Source organism: Brassica napus, unplaced genomic scaffold, assembly GCF_020379485.1.
Source record: "Brassica napus cultivar Da-Ae unplaced genomic scaffold, Da-Ae ScsIHWf_270;HRSCAF=446, whole genome shotgun sequence".
Lineage (NCBI taxonomy): Eukaryota > Viridiplantae > Streptophyta > Magnoliopsida > Brassicales > Brassicaceae > Brassica > Brassica napus.
The window spans coordinates 355,212-369,335 of NW_026015992.1; the positions used below are offsets into that span (position 1 = coordinate 355,212).

Here is a 14,124-nt window from a genome sequence, read left to right on the forward strand (position 1 = left end):
TTCCGTCTCTGTTTTGTAATTCCATTTGAAGAAGGCACGATGGTAGATGATCGTCAAGCTTCCCTGGTTCAACAAATAAAACAATATGCGTGAATTCTTTTGTTACACCCGAGTTCTAGCTTCCCAACTCCGAGCAATTGTGCTACTTCTCACCAAATATGTTTCATATGAAGCTATCTTTTGAGTATCCTCGGGTTTAAATTTGCCATTTTGTACTGTTGTTTTGCTGCATACATCAAATAAACAAAAATCAATTCTCAGGAAAATAAGAATTTCAAATCAGAAACAGCCAATGAAATATATTGTCATTAACATGTATATAGAAAATATCTTTCCCACACTCCTCATCACAGATACTGAGCTCAAAATACTCTTGCTCCTCAGACTCTTCCTTAGGTATCTCAGTCTCATCTACATGTCTGGGTTATGACAGTCCATATAAGTATCAATCATAAGGTCATAGCCTTTCAGATTTTAGCCATCTTCGCCAAAGCTGTTCTTTTCCTGTCAAAGTTTTAGCTACAGTCTTGACATAATATCTCTACCCCTTTAAACTGCCTAATCACAAACCTTGATGCACCAGCAGACTCAAATCAAACCTGACATTGAAAGCTTTCTTCTTCTGTTTATGTTTAGATTAGTAACACACATGAGAAACATCCAAAGACGTATAAAAGTTTGTGAAAGTTACCTCCCAAAACGGAGCTGAGCCAGAGTAAAACATAAACCATCACGCCTGCGCTCGAAATATCTGCTTCTGGATCGTAATGCTTGGTCAGAACTTCAGGAAAAATGTAGAATGGACATCCAAACATATCCGTGAAGTTTACTCCTTTAGATAACAACAAAAATCTCAGGATAACAGAGTAAAGCTATGCAATACAAAGTTGTACTAACTTAAAAATATATGGATACTGGCGTAGCAAGAAGCTCGTTACTGAATAAGGTTTGCCAGACCTCATGCTGGAACTTCAACTACTTCCAAGTGGTTAAATCTAACTGAGTATCTAGTCCCATGAATGAAGAGTAGATGTCTGGCAATTAATATGTGTAAGCAAACACATACAATCATCAAACATCAAGATAAATAAAACATGTGTCCTTGAGCTGAAAGAACATTTTATTTACATACCATCGCATGACAATAACTAACTCCAGATATAAGCTGATGAAAGAAGAATCAAGCCTGAAAAATATTAAAAAAGTGTTTTTTTAATTAAAAACGCCTTAAACATAAGATAATGTAAGAGTACTGATATTACTCAAAAGAAACAAACAAAACCATAAATCAAACTGATATATCTCAGAGAAACAAAAAAAACAATCACAGAGAGCACCCACCATACCACTTCCTAGATCTTCTTCCAACCTGATTAAACCTTAAACCTGCCGTAGCCTAGAACTGATTTGAACCATAAACTCACCATAGCCTAGATCTGATTGATTTGATGATTAATGGTGAGGATTATCAATTTCGAGCTAGGAGCCGAGCTTTGTTTCTTCAATTGTCTGATTAAACACTTGGAAAATAAAGTAAATAGACATTACGTTTCAACATTAAGAAAAAATGCCAATCGACAAATTCAGCGATTGGTCGTTTGGTTCATAAGGCTTTTGTGAAAAAGCAAGTTATAAATTTAGGAGAAGCCACGTGTCACTAATTCCCCCATTCTATATGCTGAGGTGGATGATTGTGGAGAGACTGAACTCTAATTTATTATATAAGATATAGATAGATATCACCTACTACTACATAACACAATAAAAATATCAAACAATGCTCTTAACAAATAAAGACAACCACATAATTACATCATCCACAAAATTATACATAACAATACTAAGCAAATATTCCGCGTGAAACGCAATAAGCCCCTAATAAAAATGTATAAATCTTAACAAAGAGGACAATACAATAATTTTAAAAATAAGAGAGAACCTAGTTAATGAACCACAAAACAAACTGATGAACATATCCACATGGTCTTTTCCGTAGAGTTAGGAAACGCCGAAGCTTATCTTCGGTTAAGAGATTGATTCATAATCACTTGTTTTCATTATTGAGCAGGGCCGATTCAACACTGTTATGAGCCTTAGGGCAAGTTCTTTTTTTAATCTCTAAAATTTATATGCATGTAATGTTTAAAATATTTTTAAAATTATTTAGTAATATTTTTTAATGAAAACAAAACTATATACATATCAAATAATTTTGGACCATTTTCTATTTTATTTATTATATTTATAATTTTTATATATAAAATATAAATTTATAAAAAAATGGGCTTCTTAATTATTAATATACGGGGGACACGAGCTTGAGCTTAGGCCACGGGCGACCGCACCGCGCGCTTGTCCCCCTTAGTAAGCTGGCCCTGTTATTGAACTGCGAACAAGCTCTCAAACCAAAGAAGAAAGTATTCTGAGATGGAACTCTTTGTCCAGGATTACGAACTAGCAAACGAAATCATATTTGTTTTCAAACTTCAAAATTGCAGTTCTATTAATTATTGATGGTATTACAGAGTCCCACTTTTGAACAGGCTTGAAATAGAGACTGAAAAGTGCATAACTAACATTGTGTAGGAGGAAAATATATCTTTGTGGAAGCATGGACAAGATAAGTACAAAAAGCTTTTTCCTCTTGTGAAAATTGAATGTAATCCGGGAAAAGCACCAGGTTTGCAATTGGTACCAAGCTGTGTGGTTGCAATATGCAATACCAAAGTACTCTTTTCTTTTATAGATTGCTATACACGATATATTTTCAACAGGAGACCGTAAAGGAACGTGAATGTTGATGCTACATGTGCTCTTTGCCAAGCACCTTTGGAAACAACAGGGCATGTCTTTTTGAGTGTCAATAGTCTGCACAAGTGTGGGAGACATTGACAAAAGGAGTACTAAGGCACAAGTATATAGCGAGTTCGCAAATCCTTCTTGGCCTCCCACATCACAGACTCTTTCGAAGAATAAATTGATGCTCTTCACTTTAAGATATATATTTCAGGCAACAATCCACAGTATTTAGAGAGAAAGAAACCAAAGAAGGCATGACCAATTGCCTTCACCAGCAACATGACTGATCAAGCTGATTGATAAAAAACATGAGGAACAAGTTTAGCATTATTCAGAAAAAGAAAAGAGAAAAATTTTGAATTGAAGGAAGTATGGCCTTCTGCTTTGCTACAAGACCACTAAGGAACTTTTGCTTAACAAAACTCTTTTTGCTCACCAAAAAAAAGACAAAGCTCTTAAAATTGTAGTAATTAAAAAATGAAAAAAGAGAAAAGAGACACATAAATGTTGGGAGACGTCTCTTTGCATAGAGACCAACAATAAAAACGTGAAAAACTCATTGATTAGTTGTCTTTATTTTACTGGTTACATATATTTTAAATTAAACTTTAATAACAAAAATAAAATATATTATTATATATATATGAGGTATTTTGTGGAGAGACTCTTTCAACGAAGATGCTTTAGTTAGTGGATGAGTTATAAAAGAGTAGGATCAATTTTCTTTTAATTGGTTACACACTATGTAAATAGGGTTTTTGAATTAAATTTAACATTCATTTTTTTTAAATTATTGATTCTACCATTTTTTTTCTAGATCAAGTTGTGAATCAAGAATGTTATAGTATCTATTATCGACAAAAAAAATCATATTTCAAAAAAAAAAGAATATGAAAATTTATAAAAACAGAGAGAAAGAGTTTAACCGCGTACTCATTGTTACGGGGTCAATAGCCTTCTAGCTCCGGTCACCACCCCTAGCCATCTCTTTTGATCCTCTTAGCCTCTTCCATTAGCCTCATCCTCTTCACTTTCTCTTTTTTTTTTGTTTGGTGTTACTGATTTTTCGCCTGAGTTTTTGGTGAATCTAGTCGAAGCTACAGACGTCTGTGGCCTCTCTGGAGCACTAGCAAAGCGAGGTTGGGTAGGGGAGTCTAAGGTACCTTTGATTTCAGTCTCCGCTTGCTAAATGAAACAGATTTGGGTCAGATTTGTACTTCTCTATTCCGGAAAGGATGGTCGAGCATTGCTCTCCTCCTCAGTGTCTTGGCTCCAGCTTGTTCCTGTGCGGTTTTGCTGGCTTGTTGCAAGATCAGTAGATGTCTTTCTTGGTGGAACTTTTGGATCTTTCCACTTGTGTCATGTTGTCGGATTTTATGGTATTAGTGGTTTGACGGGCACCGTGCTTCTCAATCTATATGGTGTTTGACAGTTTCTTTTGCAAATTTTCTTTCCTGTTTTGGTGATTGCTTTGATCTCTTATCATTTCAATTTGTGTCCGGATGTTTGAGTATTTGGTTTCGATCGACGAGGCTTCGTTTTGTGTAGGTTTTTTGAAGATTTATGGTGGGCTTCTATCTAGGTGGAAAGGGGGTAAATTAAATTGGTAAAATAAATTTGTTAATTAAATAATGAACCAATAAATTTAAAAGAAATTTATTCATTAAACTATCAAAAATTTTATTGGAAATTCTAATTTACTTCAAATTTGATATCACTTTTCAATTTAGTTTTATATGATAACCATTTCATAAATTTCTTAAGTTTATTATGAAAAAGAAAAAATAACATTTTCAAATCATTTATAAATTTTTAATAGTTAGTTATAGAACTTTAAAAACTCAACCTCATCCCAAATACTAAACCCTAAACAATAACTACTAAACCTTAAACTCAAATGTTAGTGTTTTTTATCCGGTGTATTTTGAAAAGTGGTATCCGACTTAGCTTATTTCAAGCAATTTCTCAAAACATTATTTGATTAGTGTTGCTTTAATTTTGTATTTGTATATGCACATTTATAACTAATTTTGATAATATATATATATATACAAAGTATAATTATTAACTTGATGTAAAAATATATTTGTAATTATATTTATTTTATTATTTTTAAATTTAATAACATATTAATCTAATAGTTATATATGAGTTAATTTATTTAAATAGTTTTGTTAAAATAAATATTATATTTTTATCAACAGAATTTAACTGGTTGATAAATATAATAGTTTTGTTACAAATCATTCTTTACATTTTTTAATGTGTATGTCATGTCATCATTTTTCAATAGCCACATCATCATTTTTTCTAAGATTATGATCATTTGTCTTAAAAATTCAACACTCTAATTTCTACTTTTTACACTCCACATCATCATCTCTCTCTTCCACCTAGCAATTCAACACCCATTCATTTTTATACTATACAATAGTTTTGTTTAATAAAATTTAACGCTCTATCTATTTTTTATTGTTAAGAGTTTTCAATTAGTTTAATTAAAATAATATAAAATAAAATAAATTATTTTAGTTACATTTTTACAAAAAACAAAAATAAAAAAAATATGAGATCATTAAATAGACTTTTTAAATTATATAATTGAAAAAAGTTTTACATAAAGAGTAATTTTGAAATTGATAGTTGTTGGTATTTGGATAGTTAAAAAGGTAATTTGTAGAATTTTGGATATTAGACGGATTATTGTTAGGATCCATTTTGGTTATTAGACGGATTATTGTTAGGATCCACTATAGTAGAAATTGAAGTTTTTTTTTGTATCCAAATCAAATGAACCAAATCTTTATTTATAAAGTAGAAAAATTACGAATTTTGATATATAAATTTTGTTGTAAATAATTGTTGTTGAATTATTGAGATAAGAATAAAAAATACATAATCTAATAATAAGAGAGAGACTCATATTAAAAATGGGTCCCACTTGGTGTTTATTCAACATTTGAATTCTTTCAACCGGTTGAATCCAAATAAGCATTCGACAGCCCCACTATTTTGCCTCTTGTTTTTCCAACTGTTGAAAAAAATCATTCAACAGCTTCAATGTGCGTAGCCTAAGATTGAATGTGGTGATGATACGTATACAAATCATTTATTAAATAATGTATAGAGAATTCCTTCTAAGACGTATATATATTTTAAAAACACATCTCTAGTTTTCGTATTTTTGCAATCTATGATATACGATTGGAGTTTCTTAGATTATTGTGTTAAGATCATCCAATTGTATTTGGTAAAAAAACGTTATGAAATCTTGTAAAAATTAAAAAATATAATAAATTTGCTATATAATTTGTTACCACCATAAATAATCTACAATTATCAATATTTTAATTTATAATTTTAATTAGTCGACAAATTGATAATTATTTATTTATATATTATATAAATTTAAATTTTATTTATCCTAATTTTTTTTTTGTATCTAGAAATTTTGAGCAGTTTTGCAATCTGAAAACATCACACACCATTTTAGAAGGTACTCAATATACAATTTCTCCTTTAATATAATATAATCAAATATTAGATATAGGTTTCAGAAACTTAATATTTTGTCATATAAATTAATTACATTCAATGTGGAAAAAAATATGTATGATACTTATAAATTATCAGATCATAAAATGACTAATGTTAATTTAGTAGAAATGTCTATTAATATAATAATGTATATTATTAGCTATGCTTTTAATAAATAAATAATTAAGAAGAATCGGGAGTGCTTGGTCGAAGCTCTAGTAGGTAGCCACTCCCTTCTCAGGGAATCTATTTTGAAATAAAAACAAGAAAAGATAGTTGACTATACGAAGTATTGCCCATCACTGTAAACTAAAATAATGTATACCTAGCAATACGAAGTATGTATTATGTATGGTAACATCCCTCATCTTAATAATGTTATGTAGTTAACATTATGAGTTTATTTTCATTCATCCAAAATTGATGTAAATGCCAGAAACCATTTAAATCTCTCGTTTTTATCAATTAAAATATGATATACTTGACGATAATTTAACTAAATATAAAAGTTATATAAGATATTATTTTATTTTGGTTTTTAATTATTTCAATCTGTTTTCTTATTAACTCTTAATAAAATTTCTGTAACTCGTTTGATTAGTTGTGTGAAATATACTTATTTGATCAATTTTTATTATAAAACTTATTTGATCAATTTAATTTTATTTGTTTGATATAAAATTATTTAAATAATGAATTATTTTATTTGTATTTTCATAAACAAAATTGCACCCATTTAAAAATGTATCAAATAAGTATATATCACACAATTAATCAAACGAATTACAGTAGTTTTATTAAAATTTCATAAGAAAATGGATTAAAATAATTAAAAACAAATTACATAGTATCTTATATAACTTTCATATTCAATATAATAAAATAATATTATTTTATATTTTCAAATACACTAAAATAAAAATATTAAAACACTACTTATCAAAAAATGTTAAAACATATTGATTTTCTAAAATAGATTTTGTTAAAAATATTCTTACGCTTTTAAAATGTGGGTTAAAATATCATTTACTTAAATTACGATCGTCATATTTTAATTGATGAAACAAAGTATTAAACAGTTTTTAATATCCACATTAATTTTGGATGAACAAAACTAAATTCGTGATGTTAATTGTATAACATTATTAAATTAAGGAATGATATCATGCATAACATATATTTCGCTTAGTTAGTTTAATTTGATTAGTCATGTGATGACTAATACTCCATGTATTAGTAATTATTTTTTCTAGAATAAATAGAATATATAAGCAAAATATATATATAAGGTTCACAATATACATCTGATCTGGTTCTTGTGCCGTCTATACATAATTTAAAGTGGTAAACGCCACCTGCACGTAAGCGAAATTGTTTTTATTAAACCTTTTGTTTTTACCTAATTAAATAGCACCAATTTGGTGAACCTTTTGTCGTTTTTGAGGATTAAACTAAGTGTTGTACCCATTTTTTAGCAAAAACAAACGACATGCAACCTAATCTTTGAATAAAATGTTATCTTGTGTGTATAAAAATTTGCAAAAATAATAAAATAAAAAGTCACTTATTTATAGATTTAGGTTATCGTGTAGTTATACACAGTTTGTCACTATTGAAAAAGCAAACGAAAACTCCAATAATACCTATAAATGTAATCAGGCTCAGCCCTGAAAACCTTTTTTAAAATTTGAATTGGAAGAACAAAAAAAGGGGATGTTAAGTGGTGTTAAACCTGTTACCTTTGAGTAGAATATTAACTACTTTGACACAAAACATAATCTGAATAAATTGCATAAATAAATTAAAGTAAGAGATACACATAGTTCAAAATCTTCTCTCAGAAAGAGTTCTGTCTTGTCTCTCCATAAATTCTCTAAGATAATTTAAAGCATCGCCTAAACAACGGCTCAAATAATAGTTAATATAGACACAAACATGTTTGAGACTTATTTATAAATGCTGAAGATTTTTGGATCAAAGTGCAATTTTTGAAACTTTGTTAAAGACGCTAGTTGGCTTGGTCACAAGGGTGTCGATCGACACCAACCTAAAGATCGACTCCGACGTTAGCTTTTCAACTTCGATTCTCTTCAAACTCCAAATTGCTACAGAATTTTCAGAGTCATCCAAAACATACTTAAACCTGCAAAGTCTGTGAAAAATACTTGAAACGTAATATAAAAACTCTAAATAGAACTTATATCATAGTCAAACTCATAAAAACCATGATATATCATCCCGGTTCCCAATATTTTAAACACCAAAAGATGACTTTTTACTCTCTTTTTTTTGATAATTTTTTTAATGTAATTATGAACTTCTTATGGTCAACTTTCTAGATATGGCTGATCAAGAAATATAGCGAAATTGGATGTGTTAGATTTTTTTGGATCAACCGAGCGGATTGCCTACTAACACTTTATTTTCATTTTTGACCTAGATCTCTATCCTAGATATGTTGTTTTTGGCGCCTTTAGATTGTACTCATATATACCATCAAGAACTTCCTTATGCTCAGTGATGATGTGTTTAAGTGTCTTCATTTAAGCCTCTATCAAGCGATAATTGTACTCATTCCATCAACTAGTGGTTGGCCGCGGGCATCTTTGATAAGTATCAAATTTCTAGCTATAAGAAAGTTTTGGTGTATTGATATGAGCACTTGGATCGTTTGCATCTAAGTTTCAAGTTAATCATTCTTAAGTCGATTTGTTTTATTGTGAACTTATGTTGTTTGATTATAATCAGTATAGTAAATACTAATCATTTTATATGGTTTTTAATAGTGCTTTTATGTTGAGGGATTATTTTTTTCGCCAACTTTCTTTCTTAAAAATATTTCTCAGCTTTCTACTTTTTTGTGTTTTAACAAAATAAAGATGATAAAAATAAAGAAAGCATAAATCTTTTTGTGGATGTTCATTTGGTTATTGTAAAATGTTTTGGTTTTGTATAAACTAACTTTAATGTATTTAATGTACTTAATGTACTTTAATATCTTTTATTTTTTTTTTCTCTTCAGTTATGAAAATTCATAAAAGATATAGTACAAGTGGTTAGAGAAAAACAAAGAAATGATTATCAACAAAAGAAGAAAAGTGTAGAGATTAAGAGCATCATCTCCAACCCATTGAAATTTTGTTTATAATAGCATGTATAAGCAGTTTTACTCCAATGCATTGCTATTCGATCTTCTTCTAAAATAATTTTTTTACTTTTGTATTTAAGAAGACAAAAAAGAAATCTCTGTTTTTAATACCGATGGTTTAACAGTTTCTGAAGAAAAGAACAGGAAAATATTTTCAAACTTTATCTGTACTGTGGAATTTTTTATTTTAAAAGAAAAATAGAAAAATACCGATGGTTTAACTGTTTTTTTACAATGAACGATACTATTCAATTACTAAGATTTGAGGTGGTGTGGATAACCAAACCGTAATAGAACAAGCAATGTAACAAAGTTTTCGATAAAAAGATCTTGCAATCTTAGCTAAAGAGTCCGAGCTCCATTTTGCGCTCTCGGAATGAGATATTTTGAAGTCCAAAAATATATCTGCAGCGTTTTTATCATCTCTAATTCTGTTACAAAACATGGTCGATGGTTTAACAGTTTGTGAAGAAAAAAATCAACCGATACATATGATCTGCCGCTTTGGGCAGACCATCAACCTATAGATGAGTAAAAATGCACGCTTCATAAGGAAATACTCCACCCGCACGTAAATTGTTGTTTATTCCATAGTTTCTACACCTTTTTTTTTTAAATAGGACCAATTTGGTGGACTTTTGTCATTAGAGGATTCCAACTAAACGTTACATGTTTTTTAAACAAAAAACTAACGACAAAAAAACACTGACAAGTTAAAATCTGAAAAACTACTAACTTTTTCTTCCTGTGGGTACGCGTAAGAGGTTCCATTTTCCATGTTTTAGAATATTTAATTGATATTAGCATTATGATTGATCAAGAAACGATTACTTGTTTCACTTTTTCTAATGGATAGATGTATGCTTACATTAGAATTTGTAACCTTGCGCGAGACATTTATTTAAGAAATAATCAGCGCCACAAATACTAAAGGTCATACTTGGTAATATTATATATAACGAATCGGTCTTTATGAATTGGACTTACACAAGCAATCTTTTCTCTCTACTGTCGTCCTCTCTCACTTTCTATACGATGGCGGGAAACGGTAGTTTAGCGACTGTTCTAGGGCTAATTTTGGTGCTCACACTGTTCCATAACCCGATCACTGTTGCCGGACAAAGTATTCCGGCGGTGGCTTTATTTACGTTCGGTGACTCAAACTTCGACGCCGGAAATAAACAGAGTCTCACCAAAGCAAACGTTCCACAAGGTTTCTGGCCGTACGGAAAATCCAGAGACGACCCTAACGGCAAATTCTCAGACGGATTCATCGCTCCGGACTTCGTCGGTACGTTTAAAATCTTTATAACCGAAGTTAATCTCTTGAATTTACATGACCCCACTACTAGTGGGTATGGTGAGGTATTGCTACCGCACATGACTTCACTTTTAGAATAGTTTTTGACTTTTAGTCTCGTGAAATCCAATCTCCACGCTACAAACTAGGCATGGGTTTTGGCCGATTGGGTACCTTTGAAATGAAATAACCAAACGGAATATAACAAAATGAACCTAATTATAAATACCAAAATGTATATGTATTTTAATTCTGTTGTTAGTTCAGTTCTGATTCAATTTATTATTTCAGATTTAAAATATCTTAATTTTGGTATTCAGCTTTTTTGATTATTTGATATCCAAAATATGATATATATATAGTTTTATTCAGTTTTCAAATAACCAAATATCTAAAGATATAATTTATAAATAAAACATTTAAGATGTATTTTAACAATTAATAAAAATGTATGTATTTTGTCTGTTCTGAATCGATAAATATTTTAAGTTTATTAAAATACATTTTGAAAATTTAAATATTTTATTAATTGATAATGATTATTTATAAATTGTTAAATTTAATAAAAATTTAGTTAAAAACTATTAGAATTTAATAATGATGTATTTATAATCAATCTTCTTAATAGTCTAATAGATAAGAACTTAAAACATGTAGTATTAGTTTAAAACAAATGAAGTAAAATACTCATATTTTGTAAAGTTTTCAGCTGTTATGCAACTCACGGATGGAAATATTTTTTGTTTGTCTATGTATTTGATTTGGTCAACAAATCCGGACATTTGAGTAGTAATTTTGTATATATATTTAAATACTCTCTACTGGTTCATTTGGTTAGTTACGGTAGAAACGAGTAATTGTTTTGAAGAACTATTACACTGTACTCTGATCCAAATTAGTGTTAGGGTAGCCCGTAGCTAAATGACGTATGTAAACCTAAACTTCTCACATAACTGTGGATTTTATTTAAAAAAGATTCAAATTCTAAAAGAATATTATAACACATTTTTAGTTATCGCCTACACTTGCCCACAACGATAAACCAGTAAGAATTATTTAAAATATGTACAGCTGAATTATTATTACTAATGAAGAAAAGTAAAGCTAAAAGTAACTATAAATATTACTTTATATATATATATATATATATTACGTTTCCTTTTTTATTTTAATAAAAAAAGCTAAGATATTCTAAGAATGCAGCAAAATTCATGGGCATTCCGATCGAAATCCCCGCGGCGATGAAACCGAACGTCAATGTTTCACGTGGAGCTAGTTTCGCTGTCGCTGATGCTACTCTTCTCGGAGCTCCTGTGGAATCTGTAAGTCCAAAGTGTACATAAATTTTCAAATATATATTTACATTAGTAAATCCACTAATATAATATTTATCAAAAAAATCCACTAATCTATTATATTCATCAACACATAACACGATATCTGACCAAAAATAAATAAAAGCTTCACTTTAATATGTGCAATTGTAATATTAATTATAATTTTTTTAGTTGAATCTTAATCAACAAGTGAGGAAATTCAATCAAATGAAAGCGTCAAACTGGAACGATGACTTCGTCAAGAAGTCGCTGTTTATGATATACATTGGTGCTAACGATTACTTGAACTTCACCAAGAACAACCCTATCGCCGATGCATCTGCCCAACAAGCTTTTGTCACTTCCGTGACCAACAAGTTAAAGAACGATATTAGCTTATTGTATGCATCAGGAGCTAGTAAGTTCGTTATCCAAACCCTAGCACCATTGGGTTGCTTACCGATCGTCAGACAAGATTACAACACCGGGATGGACCAATGCCATGAAACTCTTAATAATTTGGCTAAACAACACAACGACAAAATCGGACCCATGTTGAACGAAATGGCTAGAACTGCTCCTGGTTTCCAGTTCACAGTCTTTGACTTCTACAATGTTATTCTTCGTAGGACGCAGAGGAGCTTAAACTACAGTGAGTTGGTTAATTACATCTATTACTTATGTGCTTTTTACCAAGTAAATACGTACTATACAAAACCCATTTAAATTTGTTATTGCGACAGGGTTTTTGGTAACGAACTCATCGTGCTGCGGAGTTGGGACACACAATGCTTACGGTTGCGGTTTCCCCAACGTGCACTCGAAACTATGCGAGTACCAACGATCTTATTTATTCTTCGATGGGCGTCACAATACAGAGAAGGCACAAGAAAGTTTTGGTCATCTTCTTTTTGGAGCCGATCCAAATGTTATCCAACCGATGAACGTCCGTGAGCTCGTTACTTACCCAGTCGATGAACCAATGCGTGAGTTTTGGTTACCTACAACTTCGTCCGTGAGGGACTCTACCTCGTCATCAAGCCACGGTTACGAGTTCTACTGAGTCTATATAAAAATCTCTTATTTCACAAAATTCGGAATCTTAATGTTTTTAGTGACTCTAGCTCGTCATCTTGCTCGAGTGCGTTTCCCTCTGTAACAAAAGATTGTAGTTATTATTGGAATTGAATTAAATTTAAAGCTATCAAAAATTCAAAACCAATATTTGTTCGTTTCCAATTTTGCTCCTAATTTCTAAGACCCAAATATTTGATTTGGATGTGATCTGCATACCCTAATAGACATGCTTTGCCCTAACGTACGGAAATTTGACTTGGTATTTAAAAAAAACAATTGCTCTTGTATATGTATATTTGAATTGGTATTTAAAAAACTGATCTTCTATTTATTATATTTACTTTAACTATATATAACAAGTTTAGCCATGGCACTACAGATTATGAAGATGATAAAATTTCTAAATTCTCTTGTCGCTCGAGTTTTACCGGAAAAATACTACATATTAAGTTTACTATTGCGAGCTGCTGCTGTAGATTCTCCATTTTACGTATGGATTAGTTTATCAGCAGCGAGGCCCTTATTGCTTTTGGGTATACGTCAGAAGATCCATTCAGGGTGTGATGTGAAAGAAGTAGGACTGGTCATATCGGTTTAAATTTGGGTTTGGTTCGCTTTGGTTTGTTTGGGTCTTAGAAAATTTTAACCAAAGTCAATCGAAATTAGTTTGGTGCGTGTTTAGTTTGGTTCATATTTAGTTTGGTTTGTGTTCGGTTCTTTTGAGTTTGGGTTTATTTGTGTTTATTCAATTCAATCGAGTTGATTTTTAGTTTTGTTCTTGTTCGGTTACAAAAATATAATATATATATAAAACCTAAAATAAATCATCATATGACACTAAGTTATTATTTTTTCATATTAAAATGTAAAGTCAAAACTGTACAATAACATGTATTTCAATAATTTTAAATCATTATTTTGAATTTAGTATAAATATTATAGGTAGT

General features: G+C 30.3%; 1 protein-coding gene across 1 annotated transcript; it reads left to right on the top strand.

Annotated features, from left to right (window-relative positions):
* The first annotated feature begins 10,398 nt into the window (after nucleotides 1-10,398).
* On the top strand, nucleotides 10,399-13,318 carry LOC125601985 (inactive GDSL esterase/lipase-like protein 23). Its single transcript, XM_048773922.1, has 4 exons — nucleotides 10,399-10,775; nucleotides 11,988-12,106; nucleotides 12,293-12,752; nucleotides 12,844-13,318. Exons 1-4 carry the CDS (start codon nucleotides 10,457-10,459, stop codon nucleotides 13,161-13,163), a joined length of 1,218 nt encoding a protein of 405 aa, XP_048629879.1. The 5' UTR covers nucleotides 10,399-10,456; the 3' UTR covers nucleotides 13,164-13,318.
* Nucleotides 13,319-14,124: the final 806 nt, after the last annotated feature.

Bases quoted from the DNA above. Each gene is read 5' to 3' on its own strand.
- LOC125601985 (XM_048773922.1), top strand. From the start codon at position 10,457: ATGAATTGGACTTACACAAGCAATCTTTTCTCTCTACTGTCGTCCTCT. The intron at 10,776-11,987 runs GTACGTTTAAAA...CTAAGAATGCAG, and splicing joins CATCGCTCCGGACTTCGTCG to CAAAATTCATGGGCATTCCG. The intron at 12,753-12,843 runs GTGAGTTGGTTA...TTATTGCGACAG, and splicing joins GCAGAGGAGCTTAAACTACA to GGTTTTTGGTAACGAACTCA.